General features: G+C 32.5%; 1 protein-coding gene across 3 annotated transcripts in view; it reads left to right on the forward strand.

Moving 5' to 3' along the window:
• The first annotated feature begins 16,306 nt into the window (after positions 1-16,306).
• Positions 16,307-26,952, forward strand: part of LOC118191610 (sodium-dependent phosphate transporter 1-A-like) — a 78,107-nt gene continuing 67,461 nt past the window's right edge. Inside the window, exon 1 of one of the 3 annotated variants that reach the window (XM_085809957.1) lies at positions 16,307-16,638. In XM_085809957.1, the coding sequence (XP_085666083.1) occupies positions 16,443-16,638 (196 nt within the window). In that variant the 5' untranslated portion in view covers positions 16,307-16,442. The remainder of the gene's footprint in view (positions 16,639-26,952) is intronic. The other 2 variants (XM_035362438.2, XM_035362434.2) reach the window with 2 other exon arrangements.

The raw sequence follows: 26,952 nt of genomic DNA on the forward strand, positions 1-26,952 counted from the left end.
GAATAGAAATCAGAAACACTAATTTATTTCACAATCAGACGAAATATCAGATCAGAAAAATCGGTGAAACAACATGGTGCTTCAAAACAGTGAATTTCTGGGCAGAAAATATTTGTTGTATGAAATTCATTAGCAATACATATTATGTAATACGGAAAATGATTTATTATAATTCAACAAAAATTAACTGTTTTGCACACATGTTTTCTCGACGACTCAAAGATTAGAGATCCTTCCCAAAGAAGTCCAAAATAGTTTGGCAATCAATTCGTTGTATTTTCAATTTACTAAATAAACCCAAATTCTAAGATTATTCTAAGATTGATAGAAAACAAATTTGAGTGCATTGAATATCTTATATAAAAAATGTAGAGTCATTCGGTTATATCGATTCAGGAACGTGAAAAATGTGCAGTGCCCTCGCCGGGACTCGACCCCTCAAATACACGTCGAGTGTGCTACCAGTTACACCACGAAGAAATATAGGATAATATAATATGGAAGGCAATAAAATAAAATTTCCTTTTTAATCGCCCCATATACAAAACATTTCAGATACATGACTGGTGTATTCAGCGCCAACATGCCAGGTAGTACGTAAGTAACTCAATTTTTTTTAGACGAGGGCTGACAATATACACTGAAAGAATATAATTTGTTAAATGTGTTAAATTGAGTTCTTTCATATCCGCAGACCATAATTTATGGCAAGAATTGTAATTTATCTATCTTTGAATAAATTTTGAAAGAAACCAAAATAAAACTGATGCGCTGTATGATATTTTTATAATTTTAAGGTTATTTAATTACAGCAATGCCTCGAGAGCTATCTGCCTAAGGAGAGAGATGCCTTCGTGGAGGAGTTTCTAAGGGAAACTGGCTCGTATACACGTTACACATGGGGAAAAACCACGAAAGCACCCATGCAGCCCGTTCGCGGGATTCGAACCTCGGACCGAAATACCAGTGTTCAATACAGAATACAACGTCTGCAATTATCACATGGAAATCAAACTCCATTTGCTGCCACTATATATTGAAACTGTTTTCAGAATTTCAAATAGGTCAAAATTCGCAAGAACATGCAGGAAAGGCTTTGCCAGCCACAGTCCTAGAAACTGTGTTAGCCGTAAGAAAAATGTTAATAACTTATAATCTTTGTACCAACCAAATGATACAGATGGAACGTAACACTATATCCGCAGCTGTACATAAAATTATTCATTAACAACTGCATATAAAAAATAATTTGTTGTTACATCCTCCATAAATACTAGAACACGAAAACCGAAGCGTGTTATATTTAGTAAAGAAACCAAGAAACCCTAAAATTACTTAATGATTGTAGACACCGCATTATTTCTACAATCACATCTGGTGATGAAAGTACATACCATTTTTTTAATCTTTATAACACATCAAGAAGGTAAAATATGAATCTTTGAAGATAACTTCAAACCCACATTTTTTAAGTACTTATTATTCCACATATGACAGCAAGGGAAATGAATATATTAGATAACTAAGCATGAAGGAATGAATTGCCAGACATGAAATATGATGTAATTTTCTCTATGTATGCGCCTGCAAAATGGTCTTACTTGTCTTTAAATATGAATAACTTGAGTTATTCATTTTGTTACTAATAACTTAAGTTATTCATTTTCCGTGTGAAATATGAAAAACTTAATTTATTCATATTTCACACGGAAAAGATTTTAATTAAAATGTAGTTAATCTAACTCAGTTATCAATAAATTAAGTTTTAAAGATTGAAAGTAGTTGAATTAAAACGTAGTTAACCTAACTTACTCCTGACTAGACACAGAAAGCGTAAACACCGCATCCAGTGACTCAAAATGAATTATCTAGAAGATGTTAATTATTTGTTCTTTATAATATGCCTTGAATGAAATTTCTTCGAAAAGAAGCTGTTTCATTTTGCACGTATTTATGCGTGAATGAAAACCACGTGAAATTCTACATAACAAACTCCTGTCACCAGTGGAGTAAAATATGGTGTTCTCAGTATTTTTCACTCATTCGGTTTCTAACACTAAAATTTTGGAAAGAAAAATTTATATTGATAGGTTGTTCTGAAAAAATTGCATTTAGTAAAATTTACTTCTCTAAAATGTACATTTCTCAGTTCGAGTATTTCTCAACCCAAATTTGTATAAATTGATATCAGCGTTTTATATTTATATACGAAAAATATCAATCTAAATTTTAACATACAATCAGTTTTAAATGAGGTTTCCCTATTATTCGTATAAAAGTTTCTAACTAAGCTAAGTATTTTAAAAGTAATTAATCTAACACCCTTAATGTATAACCTCACAAATCATTTTCAATAAATTATGAGTAATGTATATAAGTAATTAAAATTTGCTTGTGTGTCTTAGAAATACGCGTATAAAATATTGGCTTGGGATGCGCCATTTATGAAGAGACTAAAATATAATGTGTTGTGTGAGGTTGCTAATAGCAAACGAAATGTAACTGTGCTTATTTACATTTCAGGAAAACTTCCGATGATTAAATATTATAAGTAGATATTCAGAATGAAAGTTTACAATTTCATATATGTAACTGCATTTTTCATTAACTAAACTATTGTGTGAAACATTGTCGCAGCATAGATTAGCAAAGGAGCTCAAACATTTTAAGAGCACTGGCTCAAAGATGAATCATCTAGAAATTCACCTGCTATAATTTGATACCAGGCAAAGAATGCGTAAGTATTATTATTTAAATTAACCAGTTATTTATAATCTAAGCCTTTAAGCTTAGATTCCGCTTCTTCACCAGAAATATAAATGAGTTAGATAGTATTTAAGCTGAGGTTTTTGGTTTGTAGGACAGAGAGCATGTTTCTACCTCTCGAAGCCACGTTACTTAGCAATGCCTGTTCTGATAATATTCTAATTATTCGGGTTTGCTTTACAGCTGTCGCCATTTAGATTGTTATGCCAAGGAGAAGTTCTGAGCCAACTTCCCAAGTAGCACAGCAACGTCGTAATGACATTGTAAACTCGTCGCAGATATCGTTGCAAAAACATTGCAATATGTCGTCTTTAAGACGTCCAGATGTCCGCGAACATCAACCGTTTTGCAACCGTTGCAAGGACGTCTTTATTACATCTTTGCAGATAAGATTTTTGTCGCATAGACGTCGTTATTGCGTTTTTCGCAGGTGATATTTTGGTTGTGAAAGCACCGTATCACGACGTCTTAAAGACGCCTAAATGTTCTCAAAATTCCACATTTTTGCAACAGTTGTAAAAATGTCGTTATTATGTTCTTGTGTTACATTATTGATTTATGCAGAAAAATAAGCTTAATAATTAATATATTTTTCTCCTTTTTTAAAATTTTGTATTCCTTGCATTTATCTAAAATTTATATATTTTATCATTTCCTGAAAACCAGAAGATAATACAATTTTTTCTCTTTAGACTAAATATGCATAATTAATAATAGCCTTAATTATTTTCAGTACTTTAAACAATATTTTTTAAATAACTTAAATTCTAAGTTACGATTATTTAAGATTTCATCATTTGTTTTCCTTAAGTGTGAGTAATTATGAAAGTGGTTATTATAAATATATAACATTAATAGTAGGTTTTAAGTAAATAAAACTCAATTAGACATAAGTAAAAGTAAAGATGCATATGTGGGTAAAAAAAGAGCGTTTCTAATAACAGCATTATCACATTTATTTCTGTTAAATCTCAGAGGCATTGAAAATTGCCCCTGTCGTGATAAATTAGGAAGTGGTTCTTAAGGTAACATAATCAGTATTTTACCTAAAGCCAAGTATAAATTTATTCGCGTTTTACAATAAAAATATAACCATTAACTTCTATATCTCAAAGATATGCAAATGAAAGGCAGTATAAAGTAGTTAATAATAAATGTGATCAAAAATATTTCATACAAAAATATACCTACATTTAATAACTTCCCATATTCATATCTAAAATGAAATAATAACTTTACAGACAACATACATGACAGCACTATTTAAGAAAAAAACATGAACTAGTAGTGTTTGAAAGTATAAATAGCAGTAGGAAGGTAACAGAACTAGAATTTCCAATTAATAAAAAATATTTGTGTTTTTTAAATAGTAAGCAATTAAAAGTGCAATATTTATGGATTGCAGTATTTACTAGTAATGCTGATGTTTCTTAACACCATTTCTTTCGATCATATGTAAATGTATTTACCTATTTTTAGTTTCTACATTTTAGAATAATGCTAGATTACAATGATAATTTCAGGCACTTTTTATAATCAATAACTTTCCTTTTGATACTGTACAGAAATAATTTAAATAATAAAGTATACGATAGTAAGCTAAGTACGTTAAAGTAAGCTTTTCGTTAAATAGCACACGATGAAACATTTTGTTTCTATTTATTATGAATTTCTTTGTTATCACAAGCACATAAAATGTAAGCGAAGAATATACTTAAATTATGAATATACTATACTTAAATGACTTACCTAATATACTTATTTAAGTATAATGAATATACTTAAATTTAATAAAGAACAAAACCTAATTTCCAACATTCATTTATTGAGATAATCTAATAGACATACATAACGGCAATATTTAAAAAACGCGAATTACACAGTGTTTGGAAGAATAGCTATCAAACGGCAAGTAATAAAACTGCAGTTTCAATCAATAAGAAATATTTAGTGTTTTTCAATACTACACAAATAAGTATGGCATAATTATAGATTACAATATTTCATAGTAATTCTAATCTTTACTTAACACTATTTTTTCGATTATATGCGCAAAGTCTGAGCACCAACCTGTATCATAAACACAATAATCAATTAATATGAATGATATACGCTATAGCACTTAGGACGTTATAACAGAATCCGTGTATCCAAATATTTAAACGCTAGAGCCACTGAAGATTAGAAAACCACAATATAATTTTAATCACCGGAAAATCATAAAACACCAACACAGAACTATTATTTAACTGTATAGACGACGTTAGCACGTTGCAAGCAGATATTCACAAGCAAAATAATCAGAAATTCGCCATTACCACGAAGATTTCTCCTCAATTCAAAACTAACTGCCATCATTATATTTTTGTACTCTTTGTGTATTGAAGCTCTCCAGTATTTAATTCCGACGGTGCATTGCAAAAGCGTTAAGAAAACATTCCTGAAAATAAGATGAAGTCCGAAATTTATCGCGCAGATAACTAACATGCTTGAATTTGGCAACTAGCCAAAGCGCGCAAGTCTCGAGCTCAGTTGTTCGTTTCCTTCATATACACTGCTGGCAACCATAAATGCAACACCCTGAAGGAAGCATGCAAATAACATGAAATTTACAACATGCATTAGCGGAGGTGAGATATGCAAATGATTAGAATTTCAGCGCAGACGCACATGTGCCACTTCAAAGCGCTATTTAAGGCTTGGAATTTTCGACGATTTCAAGTTCGGCAACTATGTTTTTCTTGTGTGTTTAAAAAAAAAAAAAAAAAAAAAAAAAAAACGATCAATTATGCCTTGTAAACCGCCACACTGGTCCTGCACCGGATCATATGATATGGGGCAGTATTGCATATCACTTTCGCACTCCTCTAATACGCATTGCCGGTACTTTAAACAGTCAGCGCTACATCTCCGAGGTGTTGGAGCTAGTTGTACTTCCTTACCTTCAGGGCTTGCCCACAGCCATATTTCAACAGGATAATGCTCGACCACACGTGGCACGCATTATACAAGGGTTCTTCGTCAATCGCGAGATTGAATTGCTTCACTGGCCGGCTCACTCTCCGGATCTTTCGCCGAAAGAAAACATGTGGTCCATGGTTGCTGAACGATTGACCCAGGTTACATTCCAAACTGCCACACACCAGATCAACTTTGGCAACGTATGGAAGCTGCTTGGTCTGCTGTACCCCAAGAACACATCCAAAGTCCCTTTGAACCAATGCCGAGGCGTGTGGCAGCGGTGATCTCCAACAATGGGTGGCTACTCTGGCTACTGATTCTGGAAGGAACCACACTTCACAGAAGTCTATAAATTTAATCATTTGATACTTGGTCAACATGCTATTAATAAATAAATTTTGTTGTGATATCTCTTGTCTTTCTTGGTGTTGGAATTTAGGTGGCCAGCAGTGTATATTGGACAGCCGTTAAATATGCATGGATATTGTATCGTCTTTTAACATTGGACGTTTTCTCAGCATTCTTAAAATCGCCCAATTTTTATCCGTGAATACATCTTCACGCAATCACATCTTTGCGAAAACTTTACTTTTTGCACTATATGCGGTAAAATGTTCCATATTATGTCACCATATTAATTCAAATAAATTCATCCTTTCTTTAAAAATAATAAATAAAGGAATATTTCAGCAGTAAAATAATTGCTAACGTGTGATTTGCATTAATTTCGGAAATATGATTTTTTAAAATATATAAAATGCATAACTTAATAACTTACTTTATAGATTAGTTTCATTTTTAAATATTTTGCTATAATAGTTATAAAAATATTTTAAGTAATAATTATTTTAACAAAATATTAACAATAATTTAGCACGTAATTTTAGAACTAATTAAATTTAATAATTCAAGTACTTATATTAAATTTATCTTTCATTGGATGAATCTACCTTAGATTAATATATTTAGATGAAATAAAGTAAAGAAACATTGCAAAATAAAGTCTTATGCGGACTTCAGATTCTTGATAAAGCAGATTTAGGCTCTTTCCATTCTAAAAGTAACGCTGATTATGAAAAAGATGCTAAAACGACCACGTCTAAAAGCGGTCATATCATGACGTTTCAGCGACGTCGACAAATTGCCAAGATGCAACGGCAAATATTTTGCGTCTTCGCAACGTTGTAAAGACGTCGTAAAAGTTACCACCACAACTTTGCAACGTCGTTACGATGTTGCCGTGCTACTTGGGTCAGATTTAAATTGAATTATGTAGTCTTTGGCTACTAGGTTAAGTTTAAAGTTTTGAATTTGACTGTTACTTTAGTTTTATCGTCTATACACCACAAGTGGTGGCTAATACTGTGAACATAAGAAGTGCGTTTATCTTCTAAGTTCTGTTAAATAAAAAGGTTTGTTTCAAACCTTTTCAATGCTCTGTGACTCATTTCAGACACAGCGATGATTCGCTTAACGCCTGCCAGGTGTCTGATACTAGTTTATGCTACCAAAGAAATTCAAACTCTATAAATGGTTCTTTTCGCCAATAAATTTGAATTTCAGTTTGGAAATAAAATATTCGTACTTATGCTAATCTAAGATATTCGTACTGGTAGAATACAGCTTGTAAAATAATGTCACGAATAACGTGTATTTCGTTATGCTGTGTCTAGCTCGATTTAGCGTTGTAAAATAATGTTGAAAAGTGTTAACATCGAATTGCTAATTGATGAATCAAATTTTACAATCCTGAATAAGGACATTTACCTTAGGAAAAGGATACTGTAATTGTGTGAGATTATTCTGACTCTTGAAAAATTCCCTTAAAATTGAAAACTATAAATAGATGAAATTTCTTCATGAAGATATGAAATTTTTTCATGAAGACATTAAATTTTTTCATCTCTTCATTCAAAATTCCATCAGGAAATTTTAAATTTCATGAGAAGGCAGTTTAGTGAGTCATTTAACCTTATTAATTGTCAATATTTTCAATGACAGAACAACGCTTAAACGATATAAATTATACAAATTTTGATAACAACATTAGATGTTTCTGTTTTAGAGTTAACAATAACACAGTCGCATTAAATAATTGCTAGCATTAAGTAACTTCCCATTTTTGCTTTTACATAAAGGGAGAAAACTACTGGATACGCTTGCTGGAGTTCTGGTGTATTGCCGTGCAGTACTGTAAACCCTGTACTGTACAGTAAACTGTACCGTGCAGGGAACGCAGGAAAACGTGCTGATTGGATACACTTTTCGATGATATCATTCCTCCTCTGCTTGAGGCCAATACCTTCATACTGTTTAAATTGGAGACTTTACCTCCATACTGTTTGTTTACATTTTAATTTGTACACTGGATTACGATTTTAGCATTAAAAAGTGTTATTACGAATGAAGTGCGTCACTTATGTTGCCATGAGATTGCATTTCTTACTACACTGACGTGCGATGAATTGTATATAAATGATGCAATATTTTTGGATGAGTGTGATTTCGACGGTTGCATTTAGACTAATTTCTATAAATGTGTATTAATGAAGAATCCAGTCGAAGCTCATAACCAAAGAAAGGAGGGTTCCAGTACATCAATGTTTGAATAAATTAAAATCTTTAACGATGAATTCATGATCCTTATTCTTTTATTATTTCAGTTGAATTAATATATCTGTACTACGCAGGTGCTATTCCAAAAGTATAAGATAATATCAGTTTTCGTATATAGTGAAATGCTTAGGAATCTGAAGAAAAATAAAATCTGATTTCAAAATTAAACTACTGAAAATCTGGAATTGAAAAATAATGGCCCAGAGGAATTAATAGTTTAGTTTCCCAATTTTTTTGAATGTGTAATCATATTTCATGTTTGTATATAAAAACAGTCAGTGTTTGTCCAAGGAAAAAATTAGATACTTGTATTAAATATAGCTATATATTTTGCTATGATGGTAAAATTGCACATTTTGTTTCACTCAAAAATCAGCGAATATCCAGAAAACAGCCACAAAGCTTAATTAATAAATTTTGTATAATAATTTAATAATTTGTATTTATAAATTATTTTTAAACAAACCATTTACGTGCGAAAAGAAAACTGTATATGTAACATAGTAACTTTTGTAAATGAAATTTCCCTATTATTAGTATAAATTATTTTAACTAAACATAAGTATATCGAAAGTAATGAATTTAACACCCACAATATATAACCTCACGAATTATTTTCAGGAAATTATGAATAATGTATGAAAGCAATTAAAATTTGCTTGTGTGTTTTAGAAATTCGCATGTACGTAAAATTAAAGTATGTTATTTATCAAAACCGTAAAAAACAACCTTATATTTAGCGTAGGTATAATGAAACACTCAATCGATTTCGAGGGCAGCTAAAGGTCCCTCCTCATCAGGAGAAAGAAATACATAGAAAGAAGAAAATAGGAATCACAGAAACACGTGGTGCTTATCAGCACTGCACGTGGTTATAACTAGATTTTTAATCAGAGTTGCACTGGCCGCCTACTTTTACTGAGCCAGGCTGTCTGATCAAGCATAAAGAAATATTAGCGAAGTTAAAATAGGGAGCGAGGGGCAAATGTACATTCCGCTCAAAATCTGAACTTCAAATAATGGAAAGCAACCACTGAACGGATTTTTATACCCTCTGGTAGTACCAAGTGCGAGGAGGTAACGCCATCTATCGGCAAAAATAATTGAATTAAGACAGTAGAATTTTAAAGGCATTAGGAAGGACTGGATTGGACTTCAAATCATTAACTAAACTTTCTAAATCTTTGTGAATGTGAAAAGCCTCAAGAAAATCCAATTCGCCTATGGAAGAAGCCTTTTGGATGATTTTTGCAGACCCAAAATCAAAATTATGGTTAAAAGTTCAGCTATGATACGCTATTGAAGACTTGTTAATTTCCCCTTTTTTGACATAAGATTCATGTTCCTTGATACGAAACTTCAACGCTCAAACAAAGTGGGTTTGACTTAAAGAAACTTACTAAAGTTTCGCTTACTAAAGTTTCTCTAAGTCAAACCCACTTTGTTTTCCAAAATGCATATTTTCGTCAAGTTGAAGGATTGGCTATGGGTAATCCTCTCAGTCCAGTACTTGCTGACATTTATATGCACTATTTTGAGATGAAATTATTTGATAAATTATCTTTTCGTCTTTGGATTCGGTATGTTGACGACACTTTCGCACTTTTTGACGGTTATAAAGAGGATTTATCCGAGATTCTATCTATTATGAATTCAATTGATCCAGCCATCCAATTCACTCTTGAAATTGAATCCAACAATTCCCTCCCCTTCCTCGATATTCTTATAATCCGCAATGAAACCGATTTTAGCACCACTGTGTACCGTAAACCCTTTGCAGTTTGTTTACCACCCCATGCCAAGTCATGCCACCCTGTTAAGCAAAAAATGGCTTCTTTTTACTATTATGTTTTCCGCGCGCTAAAAGTTTGTTCCTCTGAATCTTTGCTTACCAATGAACTTAATTATTTGAGAGCAGTTGCGATTGACCGTGGATTTTCTCCCGTGATTATTGATAAAGCCGTCAAAAAAAAAATTTTCAGATTCCCATCAAAGAAGACATTCCACTGTTAGAAATAATATCAATGACCTTGTCGTGCTTCCATTTTATCCTTCTGTTAGCTATAAAATTGCACGGATTCTCCAGAAATTCAATTTTCAAGTCGGTTTCTCCCCTATTAATAAAATTCACCCTTCGATTCTAAAAGATTGCGTTTCTGTCTTGAATTCTTGGGGAATTTATAGTATATCATGTCAGTGTGGTTTAAGATATATTGGCCAAACAAAAAGAGCGTTGAAGTTTCGTATCAAGGAACATGAATCTTATGTCAAAAAAGGGGAAATTAACAAGTCTTCAATAGCGTATCATAGCTGAACTTTTAACCATAATTTTGATTTTGGGTCTGCAAAAATCATCCAAAAGGCTTCTTCCATAGGCGAATTGGATTTTCTTGAGGCTTTTCACATTCACAAAGATTTAGAAAGTTTAGTTAATGATTTGAAGTCCAATCCAGTCCTTCCTAATGCCTTTAAAATTCTACTGTCTTAATTCAATTATTTTTGCCGATAGATGGCGTTACCTCCTCGCACTTGGTACTACCAGAGGGTATAAAAATCCGTTCAGTGGTTGCTTTCCATTATTTGAAGTTCAGATTTTGAGCGGAATGTACATTTGCCCCTCGCTCCCTATTTTAACTTCGCTAATATTTCTTTATGCTTGATCAGACAGCCTGGCTCAGTAAAAGTAGGCGGCCAGTGCAACTCTGATTAAAAATCTAGTTATAACCACGTGCAGTGCTGATAAGCACCACGTGTTTCTGTGATTCCTATTTTCTTCTTTCTATGTATTTCTTTCTCCTGATGAGGAGGGACTTTTAGCTGCCCTCGAAATCGATTGTTTCATTATACCTACGCTAAATATAAGGTTGTTTTTTACGGTTTTGATTGTCACATTAGCGTGTTTCTCTTCTAGTCTATGTTATTTATGTTTAATGAAAATTTGATCTCAAGGTCAAAGACCCAAAAGTGTCCTCCTGGAAAAAATTACTCAACTCTAACTTGGGGTTTGTGCCTGACAATTGGCTTGTCTGTTCTTAATTAATTAGACTAAATTCGCAGTTTTCATTTTTATCAGTTTCATTACTTCATAAGCCAGAGACGTCGTCTTAAATAAAGGCATATATACATCTTTTCATCTGATATTAATACTCTGATCTGATATTAAATCTGCGAAAATACTGAGTGCAAGTATCTTTTGTGTTACTTAGCGCCTTTGTTAATGTGATCAATAGCAATAATGAATTTCCCCTACATTTCCTGCTCTGTACGATTTGCTTAGATGCTACCAATAAAGGGGGCCTTGTCAGTGTTCGAGCAGTAGGAGACTGTTGAATACAGATAGTTCTTCCTAGCTTCGAATCTAGGCAGATGGATGATTGTTTTTCATGAAAATGTCGTTTCTAATAACATTTTGTTTTGTAAGGGTAGGTTATTTAATTACGGCAAAGCCTCGAGGGCTCTCTGCCTAAGGGGAGGGATACCTTCGTGGAAGGCTTTTAAGGAAAACTGGCTCGTATACACGTTACACAGGGAAAAACCACGAAACACCCATGCAGCCAGCCCGTTCGCGGGATTCGAACCTCGGACCGAACTACCGGTGTTCAGCGACTTTACCTCTCGGCCGCTGGTGGGCCTGTGTTGTAAGGTATAAAGAAGATAATTATTCTTCCAAATTCAGATGAAATGGGGCTTTAAACGGTTTGTTTTACTTTGGTTTATTTAATTGTGGCAAAGCACTCGAGGGCTATCTGCTTTATGGCTTTGAGTAGACATTGCTAAAACTTTAAGGCCGGTTTATTTATGCTCCAATGTATGTTATTTTGAAAATAAAACAACCACCAAATCACGTACTTGTAATTTATGTAGCACTTTTTAGGGTTCTTTTAAAATTCAACTGAGTTCAGTTTTGCGAACGTTCTTTCAATCCGTATGAGTTATTCTTTACAATTTAAATTTTGCTTTAAAAATTCTTTTTTATGAGTTCTTTACGCAAAATTTCAGCAATAATATTGCTTTCACGTAAGTATACTACTACTACTGTTATTGTTTTTAATAATATAGACTTTTGAACTCAGTTTGAAACATTTTTTCTTCCGATTAAACTTTTACTCACAGGAAAGACAACTTGCTTGCAATCCATGCGATTAAGATTAAAACTTTTCCTTTAAATGTACGTGATTAAAAGAATTTTATTATCTGCTGACACTCTCGATAAGAAGACGATTGAAAAGCTTAAATATTCCATTTGATATGGGGAATTCATTCTTCTTGATATAATTTTTGTTTATTTTTTGTTTGACATTTTTATTTGATTATCTCTTTTCCAATTTCTTTTTTCTTTTTTAGAACTACCATTACAATTCTCTAGTTGTGTGAAATTTGTAAAATCAAATATTGAATAAATTGTATTGAAAAGGATAAGATACGTATTATATTTCCGGAATTAACGTTTTCCATCATGGTTAAATTATTAATTCTTTAATATATACTTATGCACATATTAAAGCGTAAAGTTTTGATGTTGTTGATGTTAAGCGTAAAGTTTGATGATTTTTTGCATGAATTTGTTTAATTAAAAATCATTTTCATCAACCTTAAAATAAAAGTGTTTTTAATGACGATGAAAATGCATTTAACACTAACAAAATTCTGAGACGTAAAATTCATTTTGATCCCTAATTCGATTGGCTAATAGATGTAAATAAACAAGATTCTTCGTTGAGTGCTCTTCAAAATCATCAATAATGGGTTCAAATTTAAAAGTTAATACAAATATAAATAAAAGAGATGTATCGTGTAAGAATGTTAGTGTAATGTGAAAGACAATGATATGTAATGAAAGTTGTGATATACTTTATATTACAAGAAAAATAAAAAGGAAAGTAAAATATGAAAATGAAATTTTACACTTAACTTTAGAATTAAATGTTGCTTTAAAACCTTCAACTCAGAACAAACGCTACTAGAATTTTAGAATTCTCAGTTTGGAGCAGTAAATTTTCTTTCTGAGCTAGTATTAAGATAGGTTACAGATGACTGTTTTTAAGGAAAAGAAAAATTTTGGAGCAGTAAATTTTCTTTCTGAGCTAGTATCAAGATAGGTTACAGATGACTGTTTTTAAGGAAAAGAATTATAAACTTTATTGAAATCTTAAATAACAAAGTTCGTTTTAAACGTCCCCATGATACATAAACCAGAGCGATATAATCTGCAGATCTCAGTAGTCATGATCTTATATATGGCTCCAACATCTTTATGATGGAATAATGCAATAATGCCATTTCGTGTTGATTTGTTGTATGTAAAAGTGATATTCATTCTTCTGCAGTAAGGCAATGAACTGCGAGACAGTACCGTAGTAGGTCCCAGCAAGTATCCAACTGTTACTAAAAACAACAACAACAACAACAAAACAAAAAAAACAGGAGGCTTGATAATTCTTCGTCTTCATACCAGATAATTCTCACGAAATGAGGAGGAAACCAGATAAATGGTGCAAATTTATCTGGTTAACTGATGCAAATTTTCAGGGCTCCATTTTTGGTAATATGGGCCACAGACATATCCACTTCCATAAATTCATGCTTCATCTGGGAAAAACCATCTGAACTAAAATGGAAATTTCGCCATGAATAAAGCTATTTCAAAGCTACAGAGAGAGATGCGATACAGAGTATGACAGTTTAACACCTGTTTCCTGAAAAAGATTTGTAATATCGCCTTTTGCTTCCAAAGAACTCATGTTTCTCACTAACAGATTTGTTTATGAGCCTGTTGGTGTGATAATGCAGAATTGAAGGACCACTACAAACTAAATTTGTATAAAATTATGGAACTTTGAACGTGCCGTCCGCTTTTAAACTGAATACCCTGTAATTTTGCAGAGAACTTTTAAAAGTCAAAATAGTACATTGTAGGGCTTTTATATTTATTTAGTAGTTATTTATCAATTTAGCATTACTTTGTGGAGTCATAATGTTTTTATTTCGAAACCAGGAAGCCAAATAAATCCGCAGTGCTCTCGCAGGGACTCGAGCTCCGGAGCTTCCGATGTTAGCCGGACGTGCTTTCCAGTTATACCACGAAGGCATGAGGTAAGGAGACGTAGAAACCTTACAACTTTGCTTCTACTCTCGTCGGCTCCCACCTATATGCAAATCAGATAACGCATTTAAGTACACAGTTCTTGAATTCAGGAGAGAGCTTTCGGCAGCTATCACTGACCGTGTCACTATTATCTATACCCACTGATTGTATTTTCTTGTTTTCTTGAAAACTGAGGAACTTTTTTTCTGTTATTTTACATAAGCTGTGTAACATCCAGGTTGACGACTGAATAAAAAGTTTACTTTAAACGAGCTTCTAAACTGGAATTGTTTAGCTCCAACTCACATGAAGTTAAAGACGAGATGATAATTCGTTTGACTGTCTTTATAGGTCCTAGAGTTAATATTTAAAGTAATTGGATCCGTATAATGTTACGAACTGTGCATCGTCTATGCACTTCTCAAAATATTTCATTTAGTAATTATTAGAAACTTTCGTGTCTAGTAATTATCAGATAAAAGAAACTCCTCCTTCTGATCCTCTGTCAGAAAATGTCTGCCTTCTACATAAGGGCCCACGAGCGGACGAATGGTAAAAACCGCTCAACTTATTCCACTCGAGTTCAAATACCGGTAGACGGTTTGGCTTCCTTCATAAATGTATAGGGTGAATACGAGCCAGCTTTCCTTAAAAAGTCTTCCATGAAGGTATCCCTTCTCTCAAAAGCTCTGCAAAATCTAAATTATGCTAATCCTTCTGCGACGAAAGCAAATTTTTTTCCCTTCATATTCTATTTAGGAAATTCTATTTTGGAAATCTTTTCGTCAATGCAGAAATTTATTTTTTGAAGAAAACTGTTTGATAGGTTTACTTTTATTTCACCGTCCTTCGCCTATCTGTTTAAAAGTAAAGTCTTAATGTTTTGTTACATTGTTTTTCTAAATATGATTCATTAATATGAACTTTACCTTTTCTATGTTACTTGGAACTGAACACTGGAATTATTTTTTAATATCCGTCGCACTGACATTAATCATGTGAATAAAAATATGCGAAGAAAGCTGAAATTTTATTTGAAAGGAAACAGTATTTATGTACGCGTGTTTTTGCTGAATAAAGCGTTGAAATATATTAGTACTTGAGCAAGCTAAGCATCCACCTATAGCTGTAAAGTTTCAAAAACACTAATTAATCTGAGTATTATAAATGTATAACAGATTAGGGAGATTTTTTAATTCAATTTAATGAAAATTAAATTTTAAATTAGAATGTTTTGGTAGTATTAGAAATCAGGATGTGTGTATGAGAAAAATATTCCTTTTGGTAAACGAGAAATGAATTACTATAAAAAACTCTTTACTCTGGCAACACCAAACCAGGATCAAATACGAATTACAAGGCTATTATGACTACTAACAAAGACTCTGCCTATATCGCTTTACTATTCTATTTACTGTCTGTTAATAAACAGTTACAAAGTTACCTTTCACTCTTTTCTTAAAACTCTGATAACAATATTTCTGTATTTCTAGGGGAAATTTTAAAGCTATTAATATGGCGTAGTTTTTCCCAATATATGACGAATAAAGTTTTTGGTAATGCAAGCTCAAAATATCGTGTTTGATATTGTTTTGAGTATTATTGACACAAAACCGATAAAATTCTGGAATTATTATGCAAGTCAGGCTTTCAAAATAGTGTATGTCGTTTACGTTTTTAAAGCAAATCAAATTATTGCAAAACAAATCATAATTAAATATAGATATCTATTGCACACTACAAAGAACAATGCATTGTACTGGGGGGGCTAGAATAGTCGCAAGAAATTATCAGTGGAGTCCAAGAAAGAGATTTCGCAACTCTACCTAGATAACAATGATCCTTATATATGACCAGCTTTCCCCCAAAAGCAAAAGTTGTGATACCTAATCTTCTGAAATGAACTTCCTGGCGAACTTCGGATACTCGACGTCACGTAGCCGTTAGACGAGAACATCAAACATTCACTAAATCATTACTGTACTTCTCTGTGACCGTTAGTCATAGAATCACAATGTTTGAAGCCTATTCTAGTGACGTTGCTTGGATCGTAACTCTTGGTTTTATAATTGCGTTCTTCCTGGCTTTTGGTGTGGGAGCAAATGATGTCGCTAATTCTTTCGGGACATCTGTGGGATCAAAAGTGCTGACATTACGTCAAGCTTGTATTTTGGCAACAATTTTTGAAATTCTTGGAGCACTTCTTATGGGTATGAGAAATCTCCTACTGATCCCCCTATTTAAACCTAGTATCATTAATGTTCTATTTCTTAATATGGTGTTTAAAGAAATCTCATTTCTGTATTTATTTACATAACTATTTCTTTTTTTTCTTTTCATCATTTTTTTATTTTTTTATAATAATATATTTTAGTTTTACCAAAATAGTAATGATTTTCATAACACGCAGATTTTTCTTTAAGGAAAATATAGATACCTCTCTTTATGTTATCACATATCTTGATTTTTATGATAATTGTCCTGTGATCCAGCTCTAACATAAAAACAAATAGCTTATAATTTCATAATATATGTTTTTTAATTATTAAAGCACACATATTGAACAGAGAAATGCTTCTTGTATTTATTGAACGTATAATTTATTTTTCTGAATAAAAAATTAAATAAAAATACTTTAAGTACTTGTAATATTTTGTTTCCTATAACCTAGCTAAAAATAGAGAACTCATTATATATAGCAATATAATAAATAATCGTTTTTTCATGTATGAATAAAATTGTTAAAACTGGAAAGAGCGAAGTAACTATATATATAATGAGTTCTCTATATACTTTAACGGGGCTATATCAGAAAATTATTCTAAATTCTTGAAACAGTTTTTGTTATTATAAATGTCTACTAAAGGAAAAGTGTAGAATTAGCTTTTTTGAAACTATTATTGAAGAAATAAATAATCAAATGTAAATAGTTTGATGAAATATTTTCCGTCTTTAAGTTCTGCACAGAATTCCAAAATCTCTTACAAATACGTTCGAAGAGCCTGATATGTCTTCTGGCATTTCTCAAATTTCGTAACTTTTCCAAATATGCATGCTGCAAACTGTGAAATTCAATAATAAATAATAATTCAATAATGAATAAGAATAATCATTCTCTCTAGTTGTTATAAGTAAGAATTGGCCATGTTTGACTTCATATTGAATAAACACTTTTCGGATACTATACTTTACTATATTTGCCTTCGTAACAAATTCTCTGATAACAAATTACGAATCACTATGAATACCAAGTAATTAGTTAAAGAAGTGTTATATTATAATGTAGTAATAACCTGGATATTAATCTCATACATAAGTAAATAACCTGGATATTAATCTCATACATGAAAATCTTCGGTAATTGAAACAGCTGACAGCTTCAAAAAATAGGAAAAAAAAAATAAAAATCGTAACATTTTCCGTTTTCTTAAAAACTCCAATTTAATAGCATTTACATATGCATATGAAAGTGCTGTGTATGTATGGCACATACGTATATATACACAAATACACTTCCGAATTTTCTATCGCAGGAGTGTTTGCTTGTGTGTGTAGGTTTGTAGGCTCTTCATAATATAATTCCTTTCAGAAATTTACGCTATCGAACAAACTTGCACGTTATATGATTTACACTATCGTATAAGCGTATGTCAATCCTTTGTGTACAAACAAACGTTTTTGCATATTAATTACGTGTGGCCTCACTTTAGACATATCTAGCATCAAATGTTGATTTTATCAACTTTCTTACATCTGCCTTTTGTTATCTTTATTTGTCCCTAATTCTGACTCTGCACGATGTTCCTTCTAACTGCTATACTGAAATATTTTATCTGTTACCTTCTCGAACTGTGCTTCCACTCTTACGTTTAAATGAGAAGGTACGTACTCTTATTTCATCATTTTATCCTACCCTTTAATGTGTACAGTTTTACATGCCTAGCATACATCTGTATTAATCGGTTTCAGACATGTATTGCAAATACGTATAATTCATTTTCCTGTTAATATCTTGTCTCAATGCAGTTAACACCTGAAAGAAAGTCTTACTTTTGCTCCACTCGATTAAAATCCCGTCCCCTTAAAATAAGTTGTTCTCGCCTTGCTGAGATTGTTAAGTTTTATATTTTAGCAGAAAACATATGGAAACAACTGAGCCCTCACTAAGGTTCAAATTCTAAATTTTTTACTTGCCAGTTGGACATGCTGCCACTTACGCTACCACAGCACGCATAGGAGAATGCGATAATTCCTTACATTTTCATCTTAAAAGGCCATAAAGGGAAGGCAGGAAACTCAGTCAACTAAATTCAGATACTGATGTATTATCGGCAACCACATTTTATTTTGGACGCCAGTGTACAGAATATTAGTTTTTTTTTCAAAGCAGGAAACAGGAGAAATCAGTTGGTCTATAAGGTATTTCTTTCGCCTTCGTGTGTAGTGGTTCTGCACGCTGGGGCGGTATTCCAGAGGTCCGTGGTTCGATTCCCGGCGAAGGCGTTGCTAATTTTTCATCTCTTCTGCTTCAAAAAAAAAAAAAAAACCTAATGTCTCAACAGCGGCGCCCGAATTGAAAGGGTGTTGGATAATGATTCTCCTCACCCAGGATTTGGCGATTGGGTCCCTTAAAAACCCCAGCCGCCTTTTAAAAGGGGGAGTATATAAGGTATTTCCCCCGCCTTCCTAGCGTGCGTTCGTGGTTTATTGCTTTGCACACTGGGTCGGTATTTCAGAGGTCCATGGTTCGATTCCCGGCGAAGGCGTTGCTAATTTTTCATCTTGTCTGCTTCCAAAAAATACCTAATGTCTCTACAGATCTTTCATCGAGATTCAAAATAAGGATCTTCCAATTTACAGCTGAGTTTGGGCTGGACACTTACTTCACAAGAGCTCATGAATGCTTGGAATGTGATAGTTCCTTATAACTGCACACACCATAAAGTCTTTGATTTATCTGCTGGTCTACATCCATGCGCTATAAGATCTATGGTTTCTACGATAATTGAGTGGAGTAGAAATGGCGCTTTCTGTATCAGGGTTACTGTAATTAGCTATCTGAGCAATCGGTCCACCGTTTGAACACGTTCTGAGAAAATTGTGTTCCAAAGCATGTATTCAAGCATTCAAACCAAAACTGCATGTGAGAATCGATGAATAGGAAGTGATATGATTCCTATGTAAAGCGCTGGGAATTGAAGGTTTTTCATTAACATTTTAAACCGTATTCCTTTTCAGTGTAATTTAAGAACAATGTATTTTTCTTAAAATATATGTTGGTACATTTTCGATGACGAAATTGATTCTGTTTTTCGTTTACTTTTCAGAATATTACTATTATATATTCTGATTCATGTTGATTTTACTCAACAGCCTTGAATCTGTTATACTGCATTTTGTTTCGTTTTTTTGTAAAATTAAGCTTTTAAATGGTTTATCAGCAATTGCTTGTGTTTTTTTTTTTTTTTTTTTTTTTTTTTTTTTTGTGAATTTCAACTATAGTAGATAATATTTTAGGAAATTTCCTAGCATCAATTTATTTTTCTTTCCAAACTCAACACGGCTCACTAGTTTATAGTTTCAAAATGAACTGTTTTTACTTTAATATTACTCTCTGAACAATTACCATATTAAATTTTATTTCTTAATGGCTTGTAAACTTTCATGAGCATTTTTATAAGTCTCAATTACAGCATTTGATAATTTAGAAAAATGCGAAGGGCTCTTTGCGTTTTTAAATCTTCTGCCCTGTTTTCAAATTAATGAACCTCATGTAGATAACTATCTTACAACTCCAAAGTGTGAGAATTTCATTTTACTTTTGTTTGGAAGTTAAAGCTGTCTGTTTTTGAGCTTGCTTAAGTTTCAGCTTCACTAAAGTTTACATTTACTGATGATTTCTGAATTCATATTTCCAAAATTTTATTTTCTAAGCTACAGCTGCTATACAGAGGTTTTAGGAAATTTTCTAATATTAATCAGCTTGTTCCTTTGTAGATTTTGTGTTTTGAAAGATTTTAAAGCTAAAAGGATTGACTAATTTTACTTCATTTCGGTTTGGGGGGAGAGAGGAAGAAAACTTTTTCTGAATAAGTGTTTTTATGTGTATACATTTGCTACCCTATCTCCTCGCCTAGTTGAGATGTTGTTCGAGGTTATATAATCATCAGCATCGCATTCTTTTTTAATGGGTTGTTACGTTCAAAGTGTACATTTGCTTTATTCTAAATTACTTATGTTTTTGATTGTTTAGTGTTTTTTTTTTACTTTTAACTGAACTGCTGTCTATTTTCTGTTCCCAGTTTCTTAAATAAGACTTTCTAAATAACTAAAATATTCGCAAAAAGTACTTAGCTTACTAGTATAAGGGAGAAAATGGTGAATGCATAACATAAATATTATTATCAAGATTAATGTAATAATATGATATATAATGTATATATCATATTATTATAAGAATGTATAACTTCTTATATCAATTCAACTGCAATAAAGAGCAATTTTAAGGCTTTAAAAATAAATTATATTATTTTACTATAAAAGAGTGAATACTAGAATTAATCTTAGGAGTATCTTTCAGCGATTTGATAACCTAATAATCGAAGTTTCAGCTGACAAGAGCTCAAAATGGAACTCGAAGCATATTAAACTAAAAATTTTAGCTGAAACATTTACTACAGTAAAACACGTAGGTTGTTTTCAAAGTTTTAGGAACTGAGTTTTAGTTCCGTTCTTAGAATTTAGTGGCAAAGCTATCGGCCAGAGACATCTCTTTACGTATTTAAGCAGGTATCTCCTGCACTACTGTTTAGTCCCATTTATTTGTTTGATTAGTACAGGCGCATTTTGTAGCACTGTTTTTGCAACCATATAAGATGCAAATGATTTTATTTTTGTGAAAAGAAAGTGTAAAAACGTCAGAAATTGTTCAACTTCTGCGAGCATTATTCTGCCCCCCCCCCATGTAAAAGAAACCTTTACAGGGTGTTCGATTTTAGGGTTTCAACCATGCCATAAATAGGTGGGTTGAGGAGCCACCGAAAACAAACGTTTTCATAGGAATAAGGACGTTCAGTTAAATAGAAATTATTTTAAAACACTGCATTCTAACACTGATGAAAACCGACCAAATAAAAAAAAAAAAAAAAATACTTAAAATCCCGGAACTTTGGAAACATGCCTCGTAGCTGCTGTCATAATCGCCGCCGACGTTATCAGGAAATGTCTAATTAAAGAATTCACTCCTATTCGAGGGGAACTGGATGAAAAAGAGAGTGTAGATTTAGTATATGTATCTAAATAGTGAACACCTACATTTTTATTAACGATTATCTTTTTTATCAGAGAAATATTTGTGTGGTCTCCTGCTAGTTTATGATTCAATAAAGTCTGAATGATAGAATTTGGAATCATTTTAATTCTTATTTTTCTTTTTGCATTTCATACATATTTGAAAAAAAATCAGTCTCAAGGAATTTTTGGAATAGTGATTATCTTTTTTGTTTAAAGAGAGCAGCGAAGTGTTTGTATGGTTTCCCGCTAGTTCATAATTCAATAAAGTCTGAATCTTAGAATCTGCAATCATTTTAATTCTTATTTTTCTTTTTATATTTCATATATATTCGGAAATCATTATTAAAAAACAATTTCAATGTAGTTTTAGAATGTGTACAGTATACACGCAAGTAGACTTTTCTCCTTTAAAAAAGAATTTAAATATTTTAATCGAATCGCACGTTTTATACCGTAACGATACAGATTCATATCAAATTTCGTATGTTAAGCTGGAATTTAATCACACTGCTAAAAAAAAGGTTTCCTTTTGTTTATATGTAAAGAAGAATTGCAGCTTGTAAAGAAAAACACTTCTTAGTAGTATACTTATTTGCTTGGGCTGAATTCAGACTGAGTGGATTATTTTACAGATACTAAAGTGAGGGCTGGATCCACAATTTATAAAGCCGATACTTATTCAAGAACAGTAACAAAGTTAATTAATTATTATTTAAAATGCTTATAACTATATTATATCGATGTTAAATTACAAGGTGTAATTTCTGTCGTTGCCGTTGGTTACATCTTCGCTTCTGTTGGAATTTTTTAATCTCAAATTTACGCTTCAATTCCTAGAATGCATAAGTTTTAAATACGTTAAAAGCCTAAAGTGAAAGAGTTTGCTTTATAATATTGCTTTTGTTCTTAGCAAGTGTGATATCCTCTAGCATTTGTTTCTCGCTGAAAAGAAAAAAATCTTAGTATACTTGTAAATCTTATGTAAGAATCGAAAATCAGATGCCCTTTCAGAGTTTCAAGAAATTGCCGGCATATTATTATCTGGGGAATGCAAATTTATTTAGAATTTATGGAAAAATAGCGATTAAGATAATTTTGAACAGTTGCTGTCAAAATTTAAAGCATAGTTGTCCTTCGTTAGTTTTCCCGCTAGTAAATTTATGCGTAATATGCTATATAATTTCAGAAGCTCTTCAGACTTGAAGAATATTTATTATAGAATTATTATTAGAATTATATTTTTTTGTGTGAATAACTTCATTTTCCTAGAGCTGAAAAGCATTTTCTTATCTTCATGCCCTATATAGTCTTTATTTACTCCATTCGTCTTCTAAATAATGCGTGCAAAAATTACGACTACGTGAAAGTTTTGGAATACTCATGTTCATATAAATATTGGATAATGATAGCAAATACGGCATTTTATCGTAAATTCACGCTGAATAATTGTCTGAATAATCAAAATGTAAAGAAAACATCAGTTACACTCACATGAACAAAAGGAATGCTTATTCCCCCCTACAAAGTATGAAGAATTTTTGAAAGAAACTCATTCCATTAATAAACACGACTGATGAATACATTTATTAAGTTTGAAAGACCAAGGAAACGGAAATTTACCAGAAAAATAGTATCGAAACATTCACTGACATACATTAATAGCGAAGAAAAAATATTTCTTCGTGTCTAAAAGGGTAATGAGAGCGCACTTTTCAGAAAGTTTTATGAAAATTCAGCTATATCATATATTCGTAAATTTCATAGAACATGAAAATATTTAAAAATATGTTTGAAGTTTTTATTTTCATGTAGAATAAATAAACAGTAAAGGTGACGTGAATCGAAACACTTAATAAATTTATTAAATCAGTTAAAATAACTTACTAAAAATTTTTTTCACCTTCCTTAGAATGCAACGCAAAAAAATAGACTTCAAAAAAATAACGGAAAGTTCTATAACTTGCAGCGGTAATAGCGCAAAAAGAGATAGCAAGTTGTAAGAGTCTAAAATGTTATCGATTAGAAATATTCCACACAAATGCTAGTTATTTATCAAATAAGATGCAATCCATATTTGTTATTGCCCGGAACCTACCTATGCGAGAATACCTATACTATTGCGAGAATATGTGACAGACCATCAAAGAGGCACCATTATGATGAACAAAGCTAACTAAATAAGATTTATCTATGAACTCAAATTTTTGAGATAACACTCGTAATCTTCTGTCAACTTTATGCAGCTAGGAAAACGATTGTTTAGTCATACAGTTCACGTCACTGTAGATGCTCTGTAGCCTCTATTCGATGATATTCACTGTAGTTGTACTATGTTTGAGTTTCGATATGATCCATGCCAATATTCAGTCTGCCTACACAATCTACACTAGCTACGATAACTAACGACATGTGGGCTGTTAAAAATATGTTTAATAAACTCCTGTTTTCATTATTGTGGTGTATATACTTGTACAAAACGTATGCTGTTCTACAGTCACTGAGCAAATTAACTTTGATCGGCATCTGTGATGCGGTGAATGCAGGTGGAATTCATGGAGCTGAATTATATCGAACGTTTTTTACGGAGTACGTTTTTACGTGTGCGGAAATTTTGATGTCATGTGGTGTGTTTTGAAATCAGTTACGATGCCAATAAAAAATAATGACTACCGAAGTAATCATAAGGTTAGGGAAAGAATGTGACATTCCTAAAAATTACTTGTCTGAAGTTTAGAAATATGAACTTTATATTAAGAAATATACGTAAAGAAGGCAGCAATTAATTAAAATTCAGTTCTTAAAAAATGACAATATCATTTTCAGAGGTTATTATTTGCATAAAGTGGGGGAAAATGTTAAGAGATTTGGGTATAAAGAGTGGTGTATTGGTGTATTGAGAATATGGCAAAGCACACTAGGGCTATCTGCCTAAGGGGAAGGAATCCTTCGTGGAGGACTTTCTAAGGGAAACTGGCTCGTATACACGTTACACATGGGGAAAACCACGAAAACGCCCATGCAGCCAGCCCGTTCGCGGGATTCGAACCTTGGACCGAACTACCAGTGTTCAGCGATTTTACCGCTCGGCCGCTGGTGGGCCGGTATAAAGAGTGTAAAACCTGTATGTGAATAATTAAAATTTTTCTAACGTATTTTTCAGTTCTAGAATTATAATTAAGAAAATTGTGTCTCTCTTAATCTTCTGTAACAAATGCAATATGTTATTAGCAGAATTCTCTTGCAGCGGGTAAAACGTTAAGGCGTGCTTCAGAAAATAAATTTGATAGCTTGTAGAGCTGCGCGCCTCCAACCTGCACTCAACCAATAGGTGACAGTTGAAACTGGAAAATAGACAGTCTTGCTAAGGGTTTAAGTCCCTTTTTATTCAACTTAAGAAATTACAATTGCGTGCTCTTGACGCTCACAAACTACGCCGACCCGGCGGTAAAATAAAAATAAGAACCTGAAAAGAAATAATAACAAGACTCTAACTACGAGGCTCTCTAAACGTAACTAACCTCACCGCGTTTTACAATACCGCTGCTGATTCAGCAAACTTTGAATATCACGTTGAACGAATAACAATTCTCCGAGGCAAGCACCCAGGCCGAAACGCGGGGTTCTTCAATTTCTGGCTAACTATCTCCGCTCTCGTGACGTAAGAACAGCACACCTCGAACTCGTTTCCTTTCTATTTAACAGAATACTTCCGCTGATAATTTGAATCCTTGCGCGTTCTACTAAAATTTACATACTCTGGCATTGGCAGTTCCAGGGGAAAGTAAGGCTTGACAGGAAAGATAGTTTAAACTTAAAATAAATGTTAGTTAAAATAAATATAAACCCTACATTTGCCGCTGCCAGAATTTGGAAAACTTGGAAGCAGGTCCTAGAAACGACCTGTTGTAAAGTTTCTATAATTCTGAACTAACTCTTTAAGAGCCTCGTTTACACAAAAAAAATCTTATGTAATAAAATGTATACTAAATTTCTGTCGATACTTATATAAATCTCTCTTCTTACAGCAACTTTTCCTGGACTTCAGCAATCAATCTTGTTCTTTTCCTTCCAGCATCTGGAAGGAATAAGTATCACTATCTTTCTAAATACATTATAATTTACACTTTCTTGACACTGAATAAATTTTTGTTTTTAAACGATTCGGTTTTCTTAGTTACTGCTTAATTCACATTCATTCAATTATTCAAACATTAATTTAACTTTACCCTGGCTCTCCACCATATGTGGTGTCAAACGGGAATATTCGTGTTTTAGTCTTACTCCCCTAACCACCATGATTGTTAGAATTCAATGACCAAATAGACACACCTTACTCGACATTCTAAAACTCGATGAGCTACTTTAACATTCTTCAAAATTCAAGTGTAGGTAGAGAACCCTACAAAACACATTCATTCTAACTTCCCCCTCATTCATCTTTAGACATGCAGGCTTTCGCTCTAAAGCATTATTTTATCTACAGTTTAATACTTAAATTTTGAATTCATTGCTTTTGAGCATTTTACTTTTAGCATCTAAAATTTTATGCTTATAGACTAAATTCTACTTTTACATAACATTCAAGTATTTACGTATATTTACAAAATTTTAATACATATGATTTTTACAATTTACCATAAAATGAATAAGAGAAAATAAATTTTTAGTTTACTCATTCTTCGCCAAGCTGGCGGCACTGAAACTAAAATTCTTATTAATACAAGAATACGAAATTATTTTTATCTTCGGCCAAATTTTGGCTTTAACATAACAGAATCAGTCTTTCGACCAACAGAAAATGCTTGTTCTTAGATTTGTACTTAAAGAAAATAATACTTTTGCCTTAGCTAAATAAAGTAAAACAAAGCTAAGTCTCAACCGAGACATATTGACTTTCGTCAAAACATAGAACTTCGTACTTACGCATAACATTTCGGAACAAAAGAAAAAAATTTTATAGAAGATTTTAACTTATCTTTGAGTTTTCGATGATTGAAACTCCGTCATTCTTTTCTGGCAAAACTGTTCCCACGTTATAGGTTTCATGGACGTCAATCTTCTCCTTACTGACCTCCGAGTGTCGTCCACATTAGTTTTTCTTTTGCGTCCTCTGCATGCTGGCCTCTTGGCGTAGCAATCGTCGGGTTGCTGTCTTTTTCGTTTTTCCCTTGGACGGCTGGTCTTGACGTCCTCCGGTCTGGAGTCCTTCTTGAATTTCTTCTGTTGTTCCT

This window comes from Stegodyphus dumicola, chromosome X2 (genome assembly GCF_044657685.1).
Source record: "Stegodyphus dumicola isolate Sdum_Otavi_A_Nest chromosome X2, ASM4465768v1".
NCBI lineage: Eukaryota > Metazoa > Arthropoda > Arachnida > Araneae > Eresidae > Stegodyphus > Stegodyphus dumicola.